This window comes from Gymnoscopelus microlampas (genome assembly GCF_963454915.1).
Source record: "Gymnoscopelus microlampas genome assembly, chromosome: 7".
Classification (NCBI taxonomy): Eukaryota; Metazoa; Chordata; class Actinopteri; order Myctophiformes; family Myctophidae; genus Gymnoscopelus; species Gymnoscopelus microlampas.
In genome coordinates this window covers 15,251,886-15,279,461 of record NC_139944.1, presented here as the reverse complement: position 1 = coordinate 15,279,461, position 27,576 = coordinate 15,251,886, and the positions used below count along the sequence as shown (strand labels likewise).

At 41.2% G+C, this 27,576-nt stretch overlaps 1 protein-coding gene across 2 annotated transcripts; it reads left to right on the top strand.

The window, feature by feature from the left end:
- The first annotated feature begins 298 nt into the window (after window positions 1-298).
- Window positions 299-22,490, top strand: bin2b (bridging integrator 2b). Of its 2 annotated transcripts, none has more exons than XM_084061388.1 (14): window positions 299-524; window positions 2,727-2,807; window positions 4,820-4,874; window positions 6,782-6,876; window positions 7,185-7,280; window positions 8,714-8,821; window positions 11,851-11,936; window positions 13,289-13,364; window positions 13,920-14,002; window positions 14,966-15,231; window positions 15,804-16,023; window positions 16,372-16,600; window positions 16,787-16,879; window positions 22,002-22,490. In XM_084061388.1, the coding sequence occupies exons 1-14, from the start codon at window positions 417-419 to the stop codon at window positions 22,113-22,115; spliced, it is 1,710 nt and encodes a 569-aa protein (XP_083917514.1). In that variant the 5' UTR covers window positions 299-416; the 3' UTR covers window positions 22,116-22,490. The 2 variants fall into 2 exon arrangements, with proteins under 2 accessions (XP_083917514.1, XP_083917513.1); XM_084061387.1 differs by having other exon boundaries at window positions 300-524; window positions 14,963-15,231.
- The last annotated feature ends 5,086 nt before the right edge of the window (window positions 22,491-27,576 follow it).

The following is a 27,576-nucleotide window of genomic DNA, read 5'->3' as shown; positions in this document are numbered from 1 at the left end:
TGGATAGATTTTATTGTACGTTAAAATGTCAAACATCTGAGAGCATTTCAGAAAACCTTTACCTTTTGGATACGATGTGCAAGAAGGGGTAAGAAACATGTAAAGTGGAAAATGTGCGGAAACTTTTCGCTCAAACGGCAGCGGGCCTCGTAGGATCTCATCTCGGAGCTACATAGCGGAGGGAGAGGTTCTAAATGGGGCTAGCGTAGTAGCGGTAGCATGTCGCTTCTTTTGGGCTTGTTTTCATAGACCTGGTTGCTTATTTCTCTCACACAATCTGGTAACACTGCTATCCGCCCTTGTGAGTTCAATTGAACCGAAGTGAACCAAACATCACATCAGTGTGGTTCCGTTTGACAAGAAGAAGCAGAAGTGACCCGCATAAAAGAACAAGTTGAGAAACAAAGTGTAACATCATGGCATCAGAGAACATCAACAACAGCAGGACAGGTCCTAACCTCCAGCAGGGAGCAGGGATCTTCGCCAAACGGTTCCAGAAGTCACTCAATCGAGCCCAGGAGAAAGTAAGTTTAAACTTTATACTTTCAGTGGTGGAAAGTAACTGAGTACATTTACTCAAGTGCTGTACTTAAGTACAGTGTAATAATTTATAAAATAACCAATATTCAATACTTTCACTTCTACATCTCAGAGGCAAATATTGTACTTTTTACTCTACTACAATTATTAGAAAACTTTACTAGTTACTTTGTAGATTTGGATTATTATTATTACAAAACATACATTAACCACTTCAGCCATATACATTTCGGCCATTCGAACTTTTACTTTTGCTACTTCAAGTACATTTTGATATCAATACTTTTGGACTTTTACTCAAGGTACATTTTGAATTCTGGACTTTTACTTGAACAGAGTATTTCTACATTGCAGTATTGATACGTTTACTTAAGTAAAACATGTGAGTATTTTTTCCACCACTGCTCAAACTCCGAAAATAGCGGATTTACAAGCCCATACATGGATCGACTATTTTCGGCAAGTGAGAAAACTATCATCATTTATGACAACAACACAAACAATGATGGGCTTTAACACACTATGATTGGAGGTTGTTTGTGTTGAACTGTTTGGATCATTGGCACAGCTGAGCTTGTTGTGTCTTTGTGACATCTTCATCCATTTAAAATTTGGATTACACTTTTTCTTTACTAGTGTTTTGTGACTAGATTAGTGTTCTCGCCACTCGTCTGTCTGTCTGTCTGTGTCTGTCTGCCTGCCTGCCTACAACTGTGTGTGTGTGTGTGTGTAAACGTATGTTTTCTCATGCCAATAAAGCCCTTTGAATTGAATTGTGTGTGTGTGTGTGTGTGTGTGTGTGTGTGTGTGTGTGTGTGTGTGTGTGTGTGTGTGTGTGTGTGTCTCTCTCTCTCTCTCTCTCTCTCTCTCTCTCTCTCTCTCTCTGTACTACTCTCTGTGTGTGTGTGTGTGTGTGTGTGTGTGTGTGTGTGTGTGTGTGTGTGTGTGTGTGTGTGTGTGTCTCTCTCTCTCATATATATATATATATATATATATATATATATATATATATATATATATATATATATATATATATAAAATAAATACTGCATATAACGTGTTTTTCCAGTCTCTGGCTGACTGTACAATATAACAACATGTTGCAACTTCCTGAGTCTGCATTTTACTTCCCGTCATCACAGCTGCACCTCCTGCAGCCACTGATTGTGGTTTACTGGTCTGTAGGGTTGCCAAGGTAACATATTTCTATCATGGAGGCAGTCATCAACATGATAATGTCAGCTTTTGACAGCTTTTAGAAGAAAATCCATATGAAGATCCAAATCTTCATATCTCGGACCCCAATATGAGACATTTTTGTATCGTTATTGGTTGATAGATTGAATACTTTAATAACAGTTTGCAAAAAGTGCAGTGGTACGGTTATGCAAGGAGGTTGAAATCACAACACAAAAAGCCCTGAGGGCTTGTTTCCATTGTGGTCTTGTGTATTCAATTCATCAAGACATCTAATGACATACAATAACATACAGTATGGGGGGTAATTTCTGGTGCCAAGCTTAGAAGACATGTCTAGGACCAGTTGCAAATTGCAGACATTGGTCTGTCATTTGGTCCAGAATTCCATTATTGTCCATATGTACTGTATGTATAGAGATTGTCTGTCTGTCCTCTATGTACTGTAGGTATAGATATAACATCTATCTGTCTATCTACTGTATATATATATATATAGATAACATGAATACTGTATGTTCTCTTGTTGTATTTAGTATTTTGTACATGTAATTATGGTGAAGATTAACTATCGGTCATCGACTGTATCTGGGACTGGGACCCCCCTCAGGCCCATGTTGAGAATCACTGTTGAGTGCTTGTTTGACTGCAGTGTCATCTCTTCAGGCTTATAGAACATACCATAAACCAGTTCTTCTCAAACACTAGTATGTAAAGATCAGGTCCTGTGCCAGGGAAGATTTGCCTAAATGTTTTGAAAATGGCAGAACAAGCTCACAGCTGTTTTGTGATGCAATGCATTGTGAGCTTATAGATCTGCTGTTTTCAAATAGCTGAAGTATAAAATAGGATTTAAAGTGTTTAAACCTCTTTATGCTGGGGACCCCCTGGAACCTCCTTCAAGTACCCCTGGACCCACTCTGCCATAAACCATCAGTCCTGTTAAGAACGTACGTGACTTCTCACAGCTGACCTTCTCTCTCATACAGGTCCTCCAAAAACTGGGGAAAACCATGGAAACCAAGGATGAACAATTTGAACAGTGTTTCCTCAACCTCAACAAACAGCAGGTATCTGTACTAAGTCATGACATGAGCCTTTCTTCATGTAGCATTCCATCGCTACACAGTGAAATCCTCAGTGTGCATTTAATGTGACCAAATGCAATTACAATTACCATGTGGGCATTTAGCAGACGCTCTGATCCAGACCCTAGAATTATAGATCAGACTAGGTTTCAGACTGGTTTTCAACCCTATTCATATCAAGGTCCATTATTTATTAGGCATTTGATTTTAACAAAAGTTGATCAAAATAAGATTTTTTTAATTAAGTAATGCAGAGGTTTAACAATAATGTAAAATGAAACCGGGTCCATTGGTTTCATTTTACACTCTCAAGAGTTAAAGATGTAATAAGGGTCCATTTGGTTACCAACTCTCCATCATTTACTGTAGCTGGGGACCACCTGGAACCCCTTCAAGGACCACTGGTGGTCCCCTGACCACTGGTTGAGAACCACTGGACTAGAGTAAGCATACATTCTAGAATAGAAAACAACACGGTAAATAGTCACTGAAGTAGAGTGCAGAGAGAATAATGTAGCGCCTCAAAGAAACTAGGATACCAGGTAAACAATGAACCTAGCATCTGTCTAAACAACATGCTGTATAAAACCAAATGGACACATTTGGTCACATCTGTGTGCACAAATGGATAAATATACACTGAGGATTTTACTGTGTAAGGTCTAGGCCGGCTACTTTGAAACGTCATGTCTCGGAACACCCACATTACCTTCATTAGGCCATATGGACCCCCATTTCAAATGATTCTGATATGAAAAGATGACTTGGGTTTAAATGAAATTGTCTAAAGTCAGACATTGTGAATAAGCAATAGATTCAGTGATACTAAAACATTGTTAGAATAGTCACTCTCATATGATTAGAATTGTAATAATCCCATGTGAATTGAATTATAACTCATTATACTACTCATCATTTGGCTGAGGACCTCTGGAACCCCCTCAAGGACCCCTGGGAGTCCCTGGACCCCACTTTGAAAACCTCTGGTCCCGGTTCAAGCATAGAGTATGAACAATAATTGTTGCATTCAAAGTTATCGGCAACTGTTTTGTCACCCGGATTCAAATTGAAGTCACATTGTGTTACATTGGAAAAGCTCTTATCTGCCCGGCCTCATTCACCCTCAGAAAAACAGAACAAACACTTCTCAAACAAGCATGTTTAGTCTAACAATGACACTGTCATTTGGTTTTAGAGGTCAAGCTGCAAGCTCAGCGAATCCATGTAGCTCTGACAACTGGATTTGTTGTTGTTGTTTTCATGAGAAAGGGCTCAATCAGTTTTCTTATGTGATGTGTTGTGTCTTTTCCTTTCTACATGTGTTGTGTCTATTCTGACAAAGTATCAGGAAACTGGAGATCGTCAATATTTTGATGGGGAAATCAAATCAAATCCTTAGTGTTCATTTATCACCATACACATTAAAGCTCAATTGTATGAAGGTGTTGCTGAAATGACATGACAGATCTGGCAAGCAACACCGTCGTACTATATTGAGTGTAAAGTAGGCTTTACTGTAATGGTGTTTGGTAATGGTAGTAACATGTTCTTTTACTCTGGTTCCATCTAATTTGACATTACATTAACAACCCCTTATAACATTATAAGGGGCTGTGTCCACTGAGTTGTTTTTTCCCCCTGTGCGCAGCGTATATTTTGAATAGGAGCACCATGTATTTACACCATGCTAGAAACACCAGCAGCATGACCAGGCACTGATAGTCTATTCTGTTCTGCGCGTTCACATCTGGTGTTCTTATCTAGTCACAGAGAGAAATATTTTTCAACTCTGGGCGTTTGGACAAAAGCACAAACAAAACACTTTGTTGGACACACGGCCTAAGGACTTTACCGTGTAGTTGCTAGTTTTTAATATAATGTCAAATTAGATGGAACCAGAGTTAAAAGAAGGACGAGACATGCTGAACTATTTTATCTCGCAGTAACTCAGGTTATTTAGTCTAAACCTAAGTTCTCCATTCTTCCCCACACAGGTCGATGGAAGCAAGTTACACAAAGACGTCAGAGCCTACTTTAACGCAGTCAAAGGTAGGTTCACACAACTCACTACTTTACTAGGTAGGTAGGTTCACACAACCCACTACTTACTGTAGTCAAAGGTTCTCAACTCACTACTTATGTAGTCAAAGATAGGTTCTTAACTCACTACTTATGTAGTCAAAGGTAGGTTCTCAACTCACTACTTATGTAGTCAAAGGTCACTACTTGTGTAGTGAGTCGCAGATTATTTATTGTAAATATTTCTTGTTTTTCATACCAGTAACCTGTAAGCTGATTGTATGACGTTCTGCATAGTAGTGTATATCTGTCTGTTTTCTTAAATGTCATCATGATTTGAGTGTGCGGGGATCTCATTTTAAATAAGCCGCTGTGCTTTTATGAGCGATCCAGTTTAGAGGACCTATCATTGTAAATTGTACTTCCCTGTACTGTTTCCATGTCTTTTCTAAATAAAGTATTCAATCAATGTAGTCAAAGGTAGGTTCTCAACTCACTATATAGGTTCTCAATATAGAACTTGGCCCACTGAAGATATGTGCAAAAAACAAATCAATTACAGATGGATTAGTGGAGGTAACTGACATTTGTAGACTCTGTTAAACCACTTAAGCCCTATATACTTTGTCGTATAGGACAAATAGCCAATGTACAATCTTCTAGATCTGTTATTATTTGAAGAAATGTTTTAGTTTTAGTTTTACTTGTTTTGAAAATGTTCACTTAGGCTAGAATGACTTGCCCAAAATAGGGACGTCAGCTTGGAACGGGTTTTAAAAGTTCAAACGGTTGCACACATTCTCTGCTGTAACACTAAAAAAAAACAACACTGACAGTGAGAGTTTTCTGATGTGTGAGAAATCCTCTCTGCGGGCTGCTCAGGAGAGAAAGTGAAGAAGGAAGTGGCTAGTGTCTAATTTTAGAGGATGTGCTGTCTTTTGCATTTCTGGCTGACAGAGACATAGATGGATGAGAGGTTGATAAACATACTGTAAAATCAAAATGGAAGACAGGAGGTTGGGCTAACATGATATCAGTACCATAATCCTGACCTACCTCAACAGCTATTTGCCCCCCAGTTTGATATGGCTGCATTAGGCCACAGACCTCCATTTGATATTATTTGTATCTCTGGGATCCCAATCTACACTTTAAATCGATATCCACAGTGTTATTTTAACTCAGAGAGTCTACAAATGGAACCAAATGGACCAGTACATTCTGAGTTACAGACCCTTGGAGGCCCATTTGGTTCTTCGAAACTCTCAATCGTTTAGCTGCGGACACCCTGGAACCCCCCCAATGGACCCCTGGGGAGTCCATGTAACCCACTTAGAGAACCAGTGCCCTAATTGTTTTATGACCAATGTTGCATGTTTCTCTGGGTGAAATTAATCCGAATATTAATGTTTATTGCGAGGTATGTCTCAGTGAGGAAGGTGCATTATGCTGAACTAGGTCGATGCCCATTGGGAACATATGCCCCTCCGGTTATATTGTACCTGCTGTCAGAGTACTTTGTCCAGTACCCATTATCACAGTACAGACCGATGCAGAGATATTTCTGGACAACCACCGATCCGGCACATCACTCCCTCGTGTCCTCTGTGATATACCCGCCTAGTTTGAAGGCCGGACGGACGGTTCCCAAGATATGTGGGGGACAGACAGACAAACAGAGATTATGTGCATTTATAGAGAGATAGCAACTGTATAGAAACATCTCAGTTATTTACAATTATTGTCATACACAATCTAAACACAAGCAACAATATAAAGATATAGGGGTTAGCAGAAATGTCTAGAAACTATATCAAATGTACACTATACAATATGCAATATCATATAGTGATATTGATATTGATGATCAAATTGATAAGATGCTGATCTACTGTAGGTTACTGATTTAAGTCTAATCATTAAATATCTTTCCCCAGCGATGCATGAATCATCTAAACGTCTGTCAGAGACATTGAGAGACGTCTACGAATCTGACTGGAATGGAGGAGAAGACCTGTCTGTCATCATGGAGGTGTGTGTGTGTGTGTGTGTGTGTGTGTGCATTTGGTGGAAATGCAGTCTAGATCTTCTCATTAATTAGATGCCAGATTTGTATTTAATTTTATTAAAACTAAGTGTATATCTGTTGGCCAATAGAATGAGCAGGAACCTTGAGGAAGTCATATACTGTATTATATTTGCTTAAAGATGTGTCAAACTTGAACCCTAGCATGCAGAGATTTGGTTTAGATTAAGATAAATTGGTACAGAGCCAAATCAGCTCTGTTCACTAAGAATAGAGTGTTCAAAGTGATGCTAACTGGTAACGTCGTCTTGCAGAGTGAGGACTTGTTATGGAACGATTATGAGGAGAAACTAACTGACCAGATTGTTCGCACCATGGAGAACTACACAAGTCAGTTCCCAGAAGTGAAGGTAGCGTGATCATTTTTTTCTGTCCAGTGTTGATTTTTATGTTTTAGAATATAATGGATTTAATTAGCCACGCATGGAGGCATTTGACTTCGGCTTCCCTGTGGCTGGATTAAAACAGACAGCATACAACAATGACACAATAAAACACCTTAAAGGTTATATGACATTAATTTTCACTTTTTTTATTATGTTTTTTTGGGGGGTGTTATGACCCCAACAAAAACTGAACTTTGAACATTAAGTGGATTTTCTGTGGTCTGGGGTTTTCTGAATAATTAGGCTGAAAAGTAATCTGTGATTGGCCCCTGGACTTTGATATCACAGTCCATTAATCCCGCCCCTCCCCTATCCATTCCTTTGGGGGGGGGGGGGGGGGGGATGATTGGCAGTCAAAATCTGCGACACCCGCAGGTAAAGATTTATTTTTTTCATAGCAGTTGAAAAGGCTTTAGAAATCAGAGAGAAAATGGATCACTGGAGTGGATTTTTCAGTTAAAACCTTTAATACACGCTTGAAGGACCATGATAAATACTTTTAATGTGTTGTAAAACTGAATGTCATGAAACCTTTAATGAGACATAAAACCTGACTACAGTACACATTCCAGTTCCATGTACTTGAATGTAGCTTTTTACATTTTGTCCTTTGCTAAGACCCTCCCTAAAACGGCCACCATCCAATCCTACATTAGCAACCGTAACCGTGTGTGGGAGGCCTGTCAAGCTTTCAGCACAAGAGAAATCACTGACGCAGTGTGCATATCGTAGCTGTCGGGCAGAAACCTTGTATCTCCATTTTTCATAATTATGTCATTTGTAGTGCCCTATTTTAAACTGACAGTGTCGTGCGAAAAGAGACAATCTACAAGTTACGAGCTTGTAGATTGGCTATTTTCACTATTTCTGAAAGATTTTCCTGAAAAGTTACTTTTTGGAGATACAAGGCTGCGGCCCGACAGCAACGATATGCAATGTGCTAGTCCGACAGTAGATACCCTCAAAGTTTAGAGGGGGTGCGTATTGTGTTTTCCCCTTTTTTTCCGAAGCCAAATACACGAGAGGAGAAATGTTGGATATAGATTAAACAGTGTGGAAGACCTCACTCACAGCTTAATCCATCCAAGATCAACAAACACTCTCTCTCTCTTTCTCTCTCTTTCCACACAGTGCACTCGTGGCAGTGTGCACTCGCTAAAACCAAACAATGCTTTCCGCTTACCATGCTCTGTTCCTGACAGATTGGCACTGAAAAAACTATGACCATGTGGACACACACACACACACACACACACACACACACACACACACACACACACACACACACACACACACACACACACACACACACACACAGACACTAATTTGGAATCTCTGACTGTTTAAGGTTGAGTTTAGGAGTCATTTCAAGGAAGTGATTGTGCCTTTTTTTTCAGGAACGTGTGGCCAAACGTGGTCGCAAACTAGTGGACTACGATTCAGCCCGCCACCACTTGGAGGCGCTGCAGAGTGCCAAGAAAAAAGATGATGCCAAAACAGTCAAGGTATTTCGTTACTCTATGTAAAACTTACAAAACCACATTAAGAAAAAAACATTGTCTATAGTCGCCAGTGCCAGCAATTTTCGAGTGTTTTCACTCACCTTTGAAAAATTATAGAATATTATTCTTCACAGCGATCGACCCGCCGATCACTTTAAAAGACGTAGGGGGGGACTCGTAGAATCGGAGAAAAAAATGTGTGCCGCCGCGATCGTCCATTCCATAGTTGTGGGCAGTTGAATGAGGGGTGGTTTTCCCCCAAAGCAACAGAAAGCAGAGAAAAAGGCTTTTTTTTTTTATGGAAGTGGACGTGGTGTTTTTTTTGTGATCACATGGTTTGCTGCTTCTGTGCCTCAGAGGGACTCAGATGGTGATTGCGGGTTGGCGAACAGCGCCATGTGGTCCATAGGTCAGCCTATCTCCTGTTTCTTTAGCGTCAAGCAACTTGATATCGTTGCTGTCCGGCAGAAACCAGCTAACTACATTTTTTCCCCCCATAAATCAGTGCTATTGAACACCCTTTACGTCTGTGTGTTATAAAAACATTGTTGAGCCAATGAAAAGTATTAAAAAGTGTTTCTGACAAAACCAGCTTCTGACAAAACCAGCTAACTCCATTGGATCCTCAGGCCTGGCTTGCGTTAGGGGAGGGGTGGTCCCCATACATATCAATGATGAACAAAACCTCCTAACTCTTTTTGTCATTTCCTGTAAAATTTACATTTGGGAGTTACTGTAGCTGGTTTCTGCCGGACAGCAGAGATATACAAGCACAGTACATCCCTCTGGACATGACGCTATTATGTCACATGATGTGAAAGTACAAGCCCTGGACATGATGCTAGTATGATTTACAACTACACTCTCTGGACATGACGCTAGCTAGTCTTACTAGCTAGTCTTACCACAATCCTACCCTTGATGCTGAGTGCCAAGCAGGGAAGCATTGGGTACGATTTGTTGTATTTGGTATGACTCGGCCAGGGATTGAACCCTGACCTCCTAATCTGAGGGCAGACGCTCTAACCACCAGGCCATTGAGCTGGTATTGCTGCTTATCTTTGATAAAGCTTTGACTGCATGGTGTGTGGTGCGTGGCACACACCAGTCCGCTGATTGTGAGCCAGGGACCACCGTCCTGACTAAGAAGTAAACCTGGGGACCACTGTTGTGTTGGGTGGGGATTTGAGTTAGGATTAGGTTGCACAGAGTCTGTCTATTCTTGGCGACTGTGGTGGACACTATTAGCCAAGCTGTAAGCTCTGTGAATTCTGCCTGACAACTCATCCAGAACATCACAAGGGCCTGTGTTTCATACATGTTTCTTCACAGAGTGTGTGGATCTTAATGAGCTCATCCTCTTCTGTAGTAGTTAAGCTTGAAGTACTTTGGGAATTGAAGCACACGCATCCTCAACTGACCACCGAAAATATGAATGTGTTAAATTCTACTGTTTCGCATAGCACACGAATACCAACAGTAACAGTTGTGGTCTCTGTTTCTCCAAAAATAAAACAAAATAAAACTAGAAAAAGTGCTCTTCGGAGCACAGGTCTCCGCCTGGTCAGGTAGAATCGGCCTCCTGGTGGCATTATAACAGGCAAAAATTTGGGGCAGAGGTTTGGAATTGGCATCCATGGAGTGTGTGTGAAGTTTCGCTGCGGTCAGGCCAACTGTACCGGAGATTAGCTGTTCACAGACCGAAGGACGGACGGACAGGGTGCAAAACATACTCTCTCGCCAAGCCTTCGGCTTAATGGGGGTGGGTGTTTCACTTTTCTACCGTATATTACTGAGGTTTGGTCCTACTAGTCAGAGACCACATTTAATACCTCCACGGACCACCAGTGGTCCATGGACCACCAGCTGTCAACCCCTGCTTTAGAGATACGCAGAGTGCACAAAACCACCTGGGTTTTCAATGGTAAGCTTAAAAAAACACATGAACACATTTTGGGGAAGTGGGTCTGTAAGCATATAGGCCCCGGCTATTTTTAGGAATTGTCACCTGTGTGAAACACCCCAAATAGTGAGGTTAATGTGGTTATGGTGCGTCAGCTATCCTGGAAGAGACCACTTCCTTCACTGTAGGGTCAAAAGGAACTCTCACAATGGTTGTGTTTTTCATTTATTGACATTTTGTCTTGCTGACATACTGTAAGTGATTTTTGCTGTTACAGTATTTTATTACATAAAAAGTCGCACACTCCGGCTCCATATGCAGTAGTTTTTCCTCCTTTTTAAGATTGTTCCCGAAGGTCAGCACCTCACCAAACCCTTGGTGTGCGTTACCGTTCCTGCTACAATATATTGCATCCCATATAGGTATAAAGTAAAAAACATTTCAGTTCCTCTGCATTGCAGCAGCAAGACAAAATGGCAAATAAATTGCAATAAAATAACAATATTATTCATACCAAATAAATATCAAAACTTTATTGCAATAGTTATTATTTGTTAGGTGTTGTGTGCATGGTTCCTATCTAGATGTCTATGGATGGATGGATAAATCAATCAATTGATGGACAGATATTTAAATCTACAATGAAGATGCTAGGACAATGGACTTCATGATGGAGCTTATTATATTGTGGCACATGCAAATAAAAGAACTGAGAACACGAAGGTGACTCTTAACTCATCCACTGCCACTGACGTAATAAACATAATTATTCCCGTTTACCAACCCTGCCACAGACGTAAAAAACGTAATTATTAATTTTTCCAAAAAAAAAAAACTTTTTTTTTTTTTACCCAAAGACCAAGGAGATATGATTTTTTGAAGGAAAAGACTCCCATCCACTTCCTTGTTAACTTAAAGCTTTAAAATTCTGTATCTCAGCTCCTGAGTACTTTTTTTTTTTCAATGAAAAATCTCTGGCAGTGGGCAAACGCGGCTAGCAATAAGTCTGGCAGTGGATGAGTTAAGTGTCGTGAATCAGATGTTACATAGGGTTTTATTTTATTCATCTAATATAACTGTTAGGTTATATTAGATGGTTTATTACTCCCATCTCCCATCTTCCCACCAGGCGGAGGAGGAGTTCAATAAAGCCCAGAATGTCTTTGAAGAAATCAACAATGAGCTGAGAGAGGAGCTGCCGGTTCTCTATCAGAGGTAGAACATCACATCTTCTGTTCTCTATCAGAGGTAGAACATCACACATTGTTCTCTATCAGAGGTAGAACATCACATCTTCTGTTCTCTATCAGAGGTAGAACATCACATCTTCTGTTCTCTATCAGAGGTAGAACATCACACATTGTTCTCTATCAGAGGTAGAACATCACACATTGTTCTCTATCAGAGGTAGAACATCACATCTTCTGTTCTCTATCAGAGGTAGAACATCACATCTTCTGTTCTCTATCAGAGGTAGAACATCACATCTTCTGTTCTCTATCAGAGGTAGAACATCACACATTGTTCTCTATCAGAGGTAGAACATCACATCTTCTGTTCTTTATCAGAGGTAGAACATCACATCTTATGTTCTCTAACAGAGGTAGAACATTATACCTCTGATAGAGAACACATTGTTCTCTATCAGAGGTATAACATCACACATTGTTCTCTATCAGAGGTAGAACATCACACATGGTGTTCTGTCCGAGGAACAATAGAACCTTCTGTTTTCTATCAGTGGTTCTCCCCCCCACCACATTAGCACGGCCACATAGCTAAAGCCCTATATATATATATATATATATACTCGTTTGACAAATAGCAAACATAGACGATCTACAAGCTCACAACACTTGTAGATTGGCTATTTAGCTGCTTTTGAAACCTTTTAAACAATGTTAATGTGCTCCACAATGATGTTACATCATAATGAATTTATTGTCACTTCCATAATGCACACTCAGCATACATGGGAGCAAAATACCGTTCTCCTGTAAGTAACTCATGGTGCTTGTCACATTCAAAACAACAAATGTGGGATGCATGTGGGAGTTAGCTATGATTTTGTGAAACCTGTTTAAAATGTTAGACTACCTCCAAAGAGACAAGGCCTCACTTGTTACTTAGGCTTGTTTTTCTTGGCCACATTGTAAAATATTTTGTATTTTAGATAGCATGTTATTTAAACAGATGCTACATGTAGGTTCATTGTTTACCTGATATCCTATAGTTTGTATGAACTAATGTACATTTTGTATGATTGTATTATTTTGATAGTATATTGTTTAGGTGCACTACACTCTGCATTCGTATGTGTTTACCTTGCTTAGTAAGTCGCTCTGGAGAAGAGTGTCTGCTAAATGCCTACTGTACATTGCAAATTTTAATTGTAAATTTTCCCCCCTGTGATCTTTGGCGGGGTCCAAACCCCAGATTGGCAACCACTGGAGTAGAACAATCATACCCTTTTCTGAGATCTCTTCATAATGCACAGATACTCACCAGGTATCTTGGGTTTATTTGGGTTCTAGTGTGCTCAGCCTAATTTGCTGTCCTTTCTGTAGTCGAATAGGTTGCTACGTGACTGTGTTCCAAAACATATCAAATCTGAGGGACGTCTTCTATAAGGAAATGAGTGTGGTAAGATAACATCCTCCTTCGCGTTGTTTGTTACTGGTGCAAATGACTGTATTGCTATGATTACACTGTGTTTTATATACCTAGTTTGAGAAGGAGTCCTGCACACTGTCTTCACTTACTAAACTAGTTTGATTGTTGGACCGAAAAGTGTTTCTGTTTTCAATAAAAACAACTTTTGAAAGTGAAGACAGACTTCTCCTTCTTTTCATGTTGATTTCTTCCTACCCACCTGTCCTTGCAAGTGGTACGCAAGAGGACTCTTTCTACTGTATGTACCTAATTTGAACCAGTAGTGGTAATATTCTTACTATTCTGCTCATCTATGGCTGAATTAATAGAGGTTAAAAACCGTAGTGCTTTTTAGTGTTTGCGTGCGTGTACGCGCGTGTGCGTGCATGTTGCGACAGCTTGTAGTGAGATTGTGATAGTTGAGTGATAAATCAGGTACATTTCTGTGTATCTGTGACTCAGCTAAACCTGTGTGTGTGTGTGTGTGTGTGTGTGTGTGTGTGTGTGTGTGTGTGTGTGTGTGTGTGTGTGCGCGTGCATTTTCAGCTGAACCATGAGTTGTACAACATAATGAAGAAACTGGAGACTCAACACTCAGGGAAGGCTTTCATCATCAAGGGTCTTAATAGGTAATAATTACACTTGACAATCTTTTATTTCTGCTGTGTGTGTGTGTGTGTGTGTGTGTGTGTGTGTGTGTGTGTGTGTGTGTGGTTACAGTTTTAGGGGCCGTGTCCACAGAGCGTGTTTTATGAGTGGAGGGGCGCTTTGGATATCATGTTCATATAGCGCTCATATGCAACGTTTATTAACACCTGCAACATTCAAACCGATCAACCATTGCTGTGCTCGAATGTCCTGATGTTATTAGCACAAACAGCTTAGCTGAAGCAGTGAATATGAACTTCTCATGATTGAGATAATCGTCAAGTCGTAAATTACCAGGTTGTCAGACGCAGCCAGGAGGAGGGCACTCTCCAAAAGTTTAACTGTTTCCTGCTTAAAGTGCCCAGGGCGCTGCGCCAAGAAACGGCGGGCGTCGGGAGCACTGAAGCGCTAGGAAGAGGAGTGCACCAGCGCATCTTTACCATGCAAATGCATGGCAGACTGGCACTGCCAGCTCAAAGACGCTCTCTGTGGTCCCTTAAATGTTCATGAACGTTGACGTTTTGCCAAGATGGCAAAATGAAATGTTACTCTCTACAAAAAAAACTGTCTGAGAGGGCACTGGTTCTCAACCAGTCCGGGGACCCTCAGGGGTCCTTAAGGGAGTTCCAGGGGGGTCCCCAGCTAAATTATTGATAGTTAGGAACCAAATGGACCCTTAGGCACCTGTAACACTTGAGAGCGTACAAATGGAACCAAATGAGGTTCCATTTGTGCACTCTCAGTTAAAATAACACTGAGAAGTTTACAGTGTAACTGGAGGTCCCAGATTAATAAAGAGATTAATAATAGCATCAAATGGCGGTCCGTGGCTAATGCATATCAAATTGTGGGTCGTTGAAATTTAAAAGGTTGAAAATCACTTGCCTTACTGCAGAATGTGAGTTACACCTTCCATGCTACTCATGTTTTGGCTTTTTCAGCAGCGCCAGCAAGTCCAAAAATAGGAAGTCCCTGGTCATCTCCAACCCCATCCCTTGCAACACGGCCTTCCCGGCCGACCACATCAGCGTGCATTCCTCCACGGACACGTCTGGACCCTCTGCGCCCCGCTCGCACACTGAAGACATCTCAGAGGAGCCCGGCCTGCCGGAGCAGCAGGACGCCGCCAGCGCTACCGACGTCCCTGCCAAAGATGTCCCTGCCAAAGATGTCCCTGCCAAAGACGTCACCACATCCGATTCAGACCAAGGTTGTTCAAGTTTTGTGTTTTTTCATTAGTATCTTTAACCCAATTAATACCGATTCTACAAATGCCTTCTAAATCAGTAGTTCTCACACTTTCAATATTTTTCAAAAATAGCAGATGTACAAGCTTGTATATCTGCTGTTTTTGAAAAGCAACGCAAACATCTGAAATGACACAGATGCTTTCCCTATTTTAATGGGTTAAAGGTAGGGTAAGTGATATTGCTTTGTTAAAATAAGTGTTAAATAGCTCTATATTCTGATATTAATCCTTGCTATAGTGATTGTCCAGTAACAGGAGTCTCCCTGTCTCTCCATCGCTTTAGAAAAGATAAAATGTATTTTTTTCAGGTCATGATACCAATTAGAAATCTGTCCAATACAGGAGACAATTAAAGTGAAATTTGAAGTGATGACACAAAGAAATAAGCAGACAAAATTGGTGAATCATTTTCACTAGTTTCAAATAATTTATATATATTTTTTTTTACAACAGGGCAAAAAACGAATGTATTGGAAATTAAGGTAATTTCCACAAATTAGTGAAGTCTCGTATTTGTTTTAATCTTGATTCAGAGGAGCTCAGCTCCGGTGGCGCCGACACACCTAAGAGCCAGTCAGTGTGCGACAGCGAAAGCGGCGACCGGAGCACGGGCAGTCAGAACCCGGAGGACGCAGAGGAGGAGACCACCACCATCCACTCAGATGACTCCGGGGTGGGGGATCCGAGGTCGGAGGGCACAAATCAGGAAGTGATTGGCCCCTCTGAGTCTGAGGAATGCGACGTCCCACCAAGGTTATTGTAGTTTTGCAATTTTTCATTAGTTTTTATTTTGTTTTGGCTTTTTGTTTTCAATTTGAGTTTGTCAAAGTGGGTTTCACTTTCGTCTTTTCTTTTAAATGCTTAGTTTTAATTGTAATATGGGGGTAGGGGGCGTAATAAAAAAAAGTTCAGGACGATTTTTTAGCATTGACCAACAGACTAGCTGTTGCAGCTAAAATATTCGGAGACTTCATATCCACCCAAAACATTAAGCTTATGTATGAATTATTCACAAAGGACATTTTCTATTTTTTTATTTTATTTCAGTTAACAATTTTGTTTTTTGTTTATTTAACTATAAAAACCCTGCATCCCACACAGCCTCGAGCAGCAGGAGAGCGCTGGTGATCCACCGCCCCAGAAGGCTAAGAGTACTAAGCCTCCACCGGTTCCTGCTCCACGCCTCTCCTCCCGACCTTCAGAACGACGTTTAATCCCTGCTGCTGCTGAGGCCAGCCAGGTGGAAGAGAAGGAAGAAACGGCAGCAGAAGACCAGAGGATGAGTAACTGTGACGACTCTCTACAGAATCCGCCCGGCTTCCTTTACAAGGTACAATGATAATAATGAAGTTGAAATACTTTCAGCCTGGCAAACAACCTATTTTGGGCATGCTATTATCGCTATTTGTCATGTGATTGTTGAATTCATAACCTGAGTTGAATTGGCAGTGATATAGGTTGATATTTCCACTTCTAGCTGGTCATTATATTGATGTGAGTTTGTATACACCACCAGGGTGTGGCGCAACAGAATCAAGCAGCATCAGAAGATGGCCTGTTGCAGTTTGAAGAGGGAGATGTCATCCTTGTGCTTGAAGACACTCATGAGGTTGGTGTGTTCAACATGTATAGTAACACTACTTAATACCTAATATCCCTATATTCTGAGGGGAACTTTAGAAGAGGTAGAGTGTGATGGTGCAGTCGGTAGCGATGTCGCCTCACAGCTAGAAGGTCCTGGGTTCGATTCCCACAGGGGACGCTGTGGGCGCTGGGGGCGTGTTCTCTCCTCCGCATCAGTGCCCATACCCTAGGTGGGGTTGGCGAAAGGGCCTTTCTGTGTGGAGTTTGCATGTTCTCCCCGTGTCTCCTAGGGTAGGTACCCTCACAAAAAACATGCAGTAATCCTGGTCACTATACTGCCTCCCCCTGGTCAGCCGAGGCGCCTGATGGAGGGGAACTGGTTGGAATAACGTGTTCCTTCCACGCGCTACGTCCAACCAGGGAAACTCCCCCCTGTCAGGTGACAAGAAGGTCAGTTGGCTCTCATGCAATGAAGGAGGCATGAGCTCGGCCATGGCCTCCCTAGGTTGGCAGAGGGAAGGTAGTGCCCAGGATTACATAGACAATTGGCACTGGGTGTTAAAAATAGGGTTACAAAATCGTGGGATAAAAATAAAAAAATAAAGAAAAAGAAAAAAGAAGAAGAAGGTAGAGGGTAGAAGAGGTAGAGTGTAGAGGGAAAAAGAGCAGACAAAGTATAGAGCCTAGGTTCAAGTTTACTAAGTACTGAGAGTTTTAAATGTCTGATAAATACACTGATCACAGTGCTGTCAAACAAGTCTATGAAGCTATCTATGTAAAGGTTTCATCTGCAACACATTTTATACAATACGTAGTGGGGGTCCCTGCTTCATCTCTCCCTCAGCTAAGGGGTCCTTGACCTGAAAAACGTTGAAGACCCCTGCTGTACAGTAGACCCTCTCCCTCATGCTAAACTTAAAGTGACTTCTAAGTTCCACTTCTCCCCAAATGAACAACTTTATTTTCCATCCTGAATGATAAGTCAAATATTATTGTTGCATTTTTTTGCACATGTGCAATAACTGCAAGCCAATGTTCAGAGGCCTTGTATTTGTCTTAATTTCTTTCATTCATATTTCTTTATTTGGTAATAATTCAACTAAGCCAGTGTTTTGAGACATGTTGTCTTTTATTGCTACAAAATAAATGATAAAAATAAATTCTACATGCATAAATAATAAAAAAATAAAAAATAGAAATACCCACATGATCGGTGTTCGGTATTGGCTGATCAGACTTGTGATCGGCACCAAAAAACATGATCGGAGCATATCTACTATTCATATGTTCAACGTTCACATGTAAAGCGGAAGACCTGGGTCTTCTGTGTGGAAAGCCAACATCTTATCCACTGACTAGCCTAAGCCTAAATTCCCCCTTAACACTCGCGTGACTAAGCAATCAATGGGACCGATTTTGAGAATTGAAAGTGGCTTAACTTCTCTCAGGAAGCTCTGAGAGAGTTCCCCTTTCATGACTTTTCCTAAATATATGTTTCAAACCATCACCGTTTTTTTTTTTTTTTTTAACTCATTATAAATATGAAATACATACCATGTATCCCATCCCAGCCGTTTTATTTCGGCTAAATTGATCGCTCTCCCCCTCTCTCCCCCTCCCTAGAGCACTTTACACCTCGAGACCCCCCACAGAGCGGCCCGCAGCGCACCAGAGAACTGATGCGCTGCGGGTCTATGTTGCCATGTCTGCTTATTATAAGCGACTTTGGGCTTGTTTTTCACGTCTTTCTATTATTATTATTATTATTATTATTACCCATATAATTACATTATAATGGTAATAATGTTCTACTCCACTACACCTCAGAGGCAAATCTTGTACTTTTACTCCACTACAATTATTTGAAAACTTTAGTTACTATACTCTTTTTCGAATTCAGTCATTGTAAAGTCACTTTATAAACAAGGTCGGCTATAGTAACTTTAGTTACTAGTTAGTTTGCAGATATAAATAAAATATATAAAGCAGTCAATAATAAAACCAATCACATCACTTTATAAACAAGCACTGAAAATAACGAATGAAAAAACGATTAATGTACTTTATTTAATAAGACAAAAAAACTGAAAAACAGTACATGGAAGTAGTTTGTAGATCAGATATTTAGCGCAGGAGTAGAGCATGAATGAGCATATTTGTGGAACATAGCGATGTGTTCACTTGTTACGCTGAGAGGAGAGGAACAGAGAGGGACAGAGAGGAGACGTTTCTGTCAGCGTGGACAGCTGATAGAATGAGAGCTTTACGCTCAGACAATTATGTGAATATTATATAATATAATATAGGTTTGTCAAGAGATATCCATGTGTTTTGGACAATGGAGATAGTCACGTAATTAGACCGTGGCTTCAGCGTTCATATAGGCTCCATATGTTTCACGTTAGTGAGTTCTCTCTAACGCTCTGGAAGACCCCTCGCTCTGCGCTTGTACAAGGAATTCCACTGCCCTGCCAGCGCTCAAGTGTAGTGAAAATAAACTAAACCATTTCGCTACTCACCGAAGCAAAGGCTGTTTTGTGTTGTTGAAAGTTTATTCTCGGAGGTGGGAAGCCTCTCAGCACCCCACCTACTCTGTAAAATACACTTTTTGGGCAGAAAATAAAATATGTCAGCGAGACGGAAATTTATTTTATTTACTCCACAGTGCCCTCTACAGATCTGGAGTATTTGACTTACCATTAACCAAAATCTGTAGAGGGCACTGTGGAGTAAATACAAATAATTTCCGTCTCGCTGACATATTTTATTTTCTGCCCATAAAGTGTATTTTACAGAGGGTGCTGAGAGGCTTCCCACCTCCGAGAATAAACTTTCAACAACACAAAACAGCCTTTGCTTCGGTGAGTAGCGAAATGGTTTAGTTTATTTTCACTACTCTTGAACGCTGGCAGGGCACTGGAATTCCTTGTACAAGCGCAGAGCGAGGGCTCTTCCAGAGCGTTAGAGAGAACTCACTAACGCTCTGAACCAGGGCTAAACGTCGGGTCTGTGTGATCAATGCACAACAACAACTCCTCCACGCCGCTTGCTCTCGGTCCCAGCATATCCACGGACTTATTATTGTAATAGGCTACATATTTTATTTCATGGCCTTGGAAATGGAATTGTATACTTTAGCTCTCATAACAATATCTACTGACAAACACACTGACACGCAAATATTGATTGATTAATGTACTGTATTAAATAAGACAAAAAAACAGAAAAACAGTACATGGAAGTAAAAATGAGATCCCCACATACACAAATCACAAATCATGATGACATATAGGAGACAGACAGAAATACACACTAGCCTACTGCTTCATGTCTCACTGTTTTCTCAGGGCAAAACGCACGCAGTAACATTTTCATAGACCTGCCTGCTTATTTCTCTCTCAAGATTTGGCAACCCATTTCAACTTTCACAGTGGCTTCAGCGTGCATATAGGCTCCATGTTTCCCTCAAGAGTTTAATGTGACGCTACAGATTGCACTGTTTTATACGCTTTTTTATAAACATTTTACAGAATCTGCAGTTACCATGACTACTAAATTATTATTTTATAATGTTTCTGCCTGCAACAACATGTGAGTGAGTGAGCTAACTGACTGAGCAGAGTGGAGTTGAATGGCTATTTAAAAGACAATGGGGGCCCCCACTGGGTGGGTGAGAAGGTGTCAGTCAGTCTGGTGCAAAGAGGTGAGACAGTAACCAATCGTAGAGCTTGATTTCTAGATCAAATTGATCGTTTAGCAGGCTGTGTGTAGGATAATGAAACCCCAGTCATGCCAGTGTTAATCGGGGGAGATATAGGCTTTCATTGGTCATCAGGCAGAGGCTCTGAGCCACTACTGCTACACTAAAGGCAGGTACACACTGCAGGATATAGTCCGATTATGCTGTCTGCGACCTTTTTTGGCGCTCGCCGACAGAACCTCCCGATCTGACGCAGATCGGCCTTTGATCGGCGAGATAAGATAATGCTCGCTGCGTGTGAAAGGCTCAGCGAGACGATCTGGCCGCGATCATCCGCTCTGCGATGGCTTTGCGACCGTTTTCAAATATCTATCTGGTTAGTTATTCGGCCCTGTCGCAGACAGGTGATCAGACAGTATCATACAGTATGAAAGGGTCTGCGAGGAGATACACGCTACAGCCAATGATAGCACATTACAGCAGCCACCATGGCTAGGAGAGGATCACTGACTGGACCTGACCAAACAACAACAAACAGACCCTCCCCCGCAATATTACCGTCCTAGTCCTGTTTTAAGTTAAACATTATAAAACTGAATGAGAGAGAGTGTGTGTGTGTGTGTGTGTGTGTGTGTGTGTGTGTGTGTGTGTGTGTGTGTGTGTGTGTGTGTGTGTGTGTGTGTGTGTGTGTGTGTGTGTGTGTGTGTGTGTGTGTGTGTGTAATATGCGTGTGCGTGTCTGCGTGAGCAGCGTGTCTGTCACTGTCTAGCCTCGCATGCCTTTTTTGTTTGTTGTTGCCAGATTTTGCTAGAGAAATAAGCAACCACATTTATGAAAACAAGCCCAACGAAAGCGACTATAGGGCAGGCCACATCAGCACTTTAACCCTACATACAAATACATTGCAAATTGTAAAATAGCCGATCTACAAGCTCACAACGCATCGCAACTATTTTCAAAGAAAAATCTTGAGAAAATTGTGGAATATTTTCCAAATCCACACAGATCTTGTATGGGGGTCTATGGCACAACATATCTTCAGAAGGGGGGAGGTCTGCGGACAAATATTGATTTGGGGGTCCTTGCCATGAAAATGTTTGAGAACAACTGGCTCAAACAACATTAGGAAACAAGACCAAATAAGCAACTACACTTTCAAGCAACAGAAAAACAATCCCAAAGTCGCTATAATAAGCGGACATGGCAACACTGACTGCTTCTGACGAGTGAGAGGGAGGGAGAGGGAGATATATCACTAGAGACGTTGATTAAAATGAATTGGAATAAAAACAAATACATGTATGTATTGGGTCTGACTCTGGACAGCATCCTAGTGAACTATCCTACAGTATGCACACTAAGACCTTTCTTAATGATGTTTAACATGCACACTAAGACTTAGCCACCGTAGTTACTAATCAAGCTGTTGTTTTGTTGGTTGGTGCAGCAGGAAGGCTTGGTGACGGGGCTCAGAGAGGAGAGCTGGAAACAGCATAGAGATGTTAAAAACCACTGTGGTGTCCTTATGGAGAAACTCATTCAACCACTGCACCAAGACTGACACCACACACACACACACACACACACACACACACACACACACACACACACACACACACACACACACACACACACACACACACACACACACACACTGCACAAAGACTGAGGCAACATAGACTCCATCCTGCTGTTGGTTGGTGACGCACACACCCACAAAGTGTGCTACACAGGATATGACCTCACGACGTGTTGGACAATGGCGATTGCGTCTTGGAACATTTGTATTGTAAGGGCTATCTGAATTGTTATGGAATGTTTGGTTTTATGTGGTAATGCAGTATTCTGGTCTTGTTTGCGTCTTTATATGAAACACTGTGAAACAAAAGAATGTTGTTTTTTTATACTGATTTTCATATTAAAGTTGAAATTAAAATAGGAGTGTATAGTGTGTTGTATCATTGGTACAGAGGCTGATTAACATACATACACATAGTGGTCTAAATAAGCCTAGAAATCTGCTCTTGTCGAGTATGAATTGTGCTTTAGATCCTGTGCTGTTTAGGAATACATGTTTTGTTGCTGCTTCATTTCCTTTTGGGAGATGATTGATACGTTTGTTAATTTAACAATGTATGTTAACCACATTTTAACTACATTATTATTACATTACATTATTATTATTATTATTGTTCTTTTAAAGACATTATGAAATGGCTTTTTTTGCAGAAGCGTGTTTTGCTGCTGGCTATAGCACATTTATTGCTGGTTTTTCACCTCAAATATTTCCCCTTTTTATTGTATTGAAGACAAGTCAACAGTACTGTGTCAGTATAATTTTCCCCAGCGAAGCTACTCTGAGGTAAGCCTACAACCATCAGCTGAATCAGCATCTTCCCAGTTCCAAACAAGGACCTGTAACTAACTACATGTCTCTGTGTTGAAGTCATTTGCTGTTGTAATAAACAACATCATGCATGTTTCTACCAAGTCTTCACAATGACGCAGACCTTGTGTAATAATGGGCTGACTCCTTCTACAATTATGTTTGCCTTTTGGCCGGAAAGAATATCGGCATTTGTATTTCACAATAACTCATTAGGATATCAGGGAGTCGGGTGTGAAGAGGAATGAGTCACTTAATGTACAGTATTAGTCACTTCATATATCTGTGTGATTACTTAGAAATGAGCAGACAAGCATTAGCCTGGATCCTGACCATAGACTCCGCCCACTCTCTGAGTGAGCTCCTCTTGGTCTGGCATTATAATGTCAGCCTATGGCTTTTCGCGATCGAAGAGATACCTGACAAATCAGAGTCGGAGGTGGGAGTGGTCTAACGACAAGCCAATCAGTGAATATCTGCTAAAACAAGCTGTACGATGACGTCAGATGTAGGCGGATCCGTGAATCTCTTGTGATTGGTTTAGGGAAATTCGAATCCCATCCCTCTGGTAATCGCGGACACTGCAGCCAATGTCAGACTGAAGCTCCACGCAGCTTCTCTCTGATAATCAGGCTAGACAAGCATGGCTTAGTATCCCTAGTTTTCAAACTACACACACACACACACACACACACACACACACACACACACACACACACACACACACACACACACACACACACACACACACACACACACACACACCATTACATAAAAATACCAAATAGCACATGTTTTGTGCTAAACATGTCACCATTAATCAAGAAGAATTTTAACCAGTAAACATTGAAATCAAGGCTGGCAGAAAACAAAATCATTTATTCTTCCCTAATCCACTCCCAATTCAACAGGTTGTCATTTGTGGTCTACTACTGCCATCTAGTGGGCACTTAGTCGAACACGTCATATTACATGAATAATATGTCAGAAAAAAACAAAAGTACCTACAAATAAGCAGATGTTAATGTCATGGCAAATAATAATTTCTTAAGCCCTGTTCAATCAATATTATTTCTTCACCTCAGTTCATACAGGGTAGGTTGAGTGCGGAATGGTTTTCTCTCTCTTAAAGATATAAGTTATTACAATCCATGTAGTAGCATTATTGTGTGATATGGTACAGATTTGTTACATAAATATGGCGTTTCAGAATATGTATGTAGTTTAATTTATTAAAAACTAGGCCGACCATCACAACATCCCATCACAACAGTTTCCAAGGCCCAACATGGGCTGCCTTTACGGCTACCACCATTCCCCTCAAAGCTATGGGAGACTTGCCTGCCTGCCTTTTTTTTTTAAATCTAAGAATCCCGTATTTTATTCTCTCCGCCAGGAGAGTTTGTTTTTACTTTCTGAAACTGGGACTAACATTGGTCAAGCCTCACGTGACACGTGACAATACGGTGAAATAGTGTGATCCGATTGGCTATGACGTATAGCGGCCTATAAAATACATGTGTCACTTTGACAGAGTCTGTGCCTCTGTCAAAGTGAGGTAAGACAGTTCCAACAATCCTGCATGCAAAGCAGATACTTTAATTAAGCTAAAGCCTCTCTAGATGGGAAGGCCTCGATCCTACAAATGCTTAGTTAACAGCTAAGCGCCCAAGCCAGCGAGCATGATTTCGAGTTGACATGGCTGAGAAATGGACAGATAGGACACTTACACAGACAGGAGGGATAGGACACTTACACAGACAGGACGGATAGGACACTTACATAGACAGGACGGATAGGACACTTATACAGACAGGACGAATAGGAAAAACCCTACTCTCCTTCAAAACTGCCCTAAAGATACACCTTCAGGAGGCTGCAATTGGAAAATGGCCCCTGTCTAAGTCCTAACCTCACCTACCCCCCCCCCCCTCTCCTTCTTCTACTGTACATACTTCTCACTCTTTATACCAGTAACCTGTAAACTGATTGTATGACATTCTATAGTAGTTGTGTATAACTGTCTGTCTCTTATATGTCACCATGATTTGTGTGCATGGGGAACTCATTTGAAACAAGCTCAGTGCTTTTATGAGTCTTCCAGTTTAGTAGACCTCGTATTGTGAATTTGTACTTCCATGTACTGTTGTTCTCATGTCTTACTAAATAAAGTACATCAATCAATCAATCAATCAGGACACTTATACAGACAGGACGGATAGGACACTTATACAGACAGGACAGATTTTTTTGTAAGAATTAGAACATACGAGAACATGTTCTAATGTTCTCTTATATTCGGTATAACGGCCTATAAATACGGCCTATAAATACATGTGTCACTTTGAAAGAGTCTGTGCCTCTTTCAAAGTGAGGTAAGACAGGAACAATCACAAAATGGCTGAGAAATGGCGGATACTGTAACAATTGGATAGGACACTTACACAGACAGGACAGATAGGACACTTACACAGACAGGACGGATAGGACACTTACATAGACAGGACGGATAGGACACTTATACAGACAGGAGGGATAGGACACTTATACAGACAGGACGGATAGGACACTTATACAGACAGGACGGATCGGACACTTATACAGACAGGACGGATAGGACAGTTTGAACATAAGAATTAGAACATTCCCAACATTCCCAACACAAGTCTGCTGGCGGAGAGTTGTGCTCCGAGGAGCACTTTTTCTAGTTTATTTTGTATCCACGTCTCCTGGAGGAACTTAAGGATGTCACAGCCAGGAGAGGGGACCAATCTGTTTTGTGTTGCACCATGTGTGAAACTTTTAAGACCTCTTCAGACTCCACCTCACCCCATAGCACTCACCTCTTCAGATTCCAACTTACCCCATAACACTCACCCTCTTCAGACTCCACCTCACCCCCTAGCACTCACCTCTTCACTTTTCAGACTCCACCTATCCCTCAAGCACTTCACCCTCTCTTTTGACTGATGCTAGCGATTGACCAGGATATGGCTACAATTCAGACATATCTTGGTCACTCGTTCTCATGTCTCGGGTTTCTTGATCTGTTTTCTCAACCTCAAACGTTAAGAATATGATTGAGAAAGCATCTTAAGAATGTGATAGAGATGACACGTTTCTTAGACATATATGCTACAGTAGGTCCATTGTTTACCTGGTGTCTTATAGTTTCGATGTTATGTAGATACTGTAGCATGTTGATTAGACAAATGCTAGGTTCATTGTTTACCTGTTATCCTAGTTTCTTGATTCACTGACTACACTTCATGCTTCAATTGTACATTGTAATACACAGCTGTAGTCGATGGAGCCTGGGGTCCTTGCAGAGTGCAACCATAGACTGCCCTTGAAGGAGAGGTGGAATCGCCGAGATCTGGAATATCTGCCATCAAAGGTGAACCTGAGATACGATCTGTATCCATCCCATATTGAGATCCTCTTGGTGGATTGTGGCAAAAGAGACGCCTTGGGGGATGGATGGCCTGTCGGACCCTTTGCACATTTAACATCTTTTATCGTAGGGGTCTCAAAAACTTGTTGAGCCTCTTCAAATCTAAATAGTTTTGTCATCTGTCAACATATAACTACCATGTAACAACAATATGAAGTAACAATAAATCACACTCGCTGGAGGTTATTAAGGGCAGTTTGTGACACTGAAGTCACAAGGAAAGGCGGACTTCAGAACGGTCACCACTGTTTTCTACTTGCCATATTAGGGCATTGGCTTCCTTGATTGGTCAAACAAACCCATAGGATTCACTGATAGACAATCTTCGCATGACGTCACACTGTGCAATATAAGGGGTAGCACACCAGGTGAGATTCTATCCTTCACACTGGTCAATCGCAGTAATGTGAATCATGACATATTGTTTTACATGGTGTATAAAGCGCACAAATGTATTTTCATTTTTATTTTCTTCCTCTGTTTTGTGTCGGCATATAGAGAGCTTAGATCCATCCAAGAACTAAAAGATCTAGACTTTGGCCACAAGTACCCACGGCATGGGCGCCTACTGCTGCATTGGCTAGCCAATGCCGTTGACATTGACCAGGACAATGTTGTTAGACTGAACTTTGAACCTGAGAATGGAGATTATGGAATCCACCGTTATAACAACTTAGAACACCTGCTAGAGCGATGCGTAGGGTGCACTTACTACACTTTGGGAAATATAAATCCTCATGGCACCAACTGGCGGGTTCTTCCGGATTATGTGACTCAAAACTATTGCTCAAACCGGGAAAGTAACACGGATAGGATCATCTTGAGGATGCCAGATACAGCGGATATGACCGGCCAGCCTGGCAGGATTATTGAAGAGTTGTACATTACGCAGCACTATAATCGACAGAACACTTACCGCGTCACCACTGAACTTTTGAGAGAGATACGTGACTGCTCCAGAGAGATAAGTGACTGCTCCAGAGAGATACAAGACCGCTTGAGAGATATACAGAATTGTTCGAGAGCGACACAGGACCCCTCAAGAGAGATACAGGACTGTTTGAAAGAAATACAGAATTGTTTGAGAGAGATACAGGATTGTTCGAGAGCGACACAGGACCCCTCAAGAGAGATACAGGATTGTTCAAGAGAGACACAGGATTGTTCAAAAGAGATACAGGA

Excerpts from the sequence above, each read along its gene's own strand:
- bin2b (XM_084061387.1), top strand. The coding sequence starts at position 417 with ATGGCATCAGAGAACATCAACAACAGCAGGACAGGTCCTAACCTCCAG. Across the intron at positions 8,822-11,850 it reads ATGATGCCAAAACAGTCAAG|GCGGAGGAGGAGTTCAATAA; the intron begins GTATTTCGTTAC and ends TCTTCCCACCAG. Across the intron at positions 16,880-22,001 it reads TGCTTGAAGACACTCATGAG|CAGGAAGGCTTGGTGACGGG; the intron begins GTTGGTGTGTTC and ends TGGTTGGTGCAG.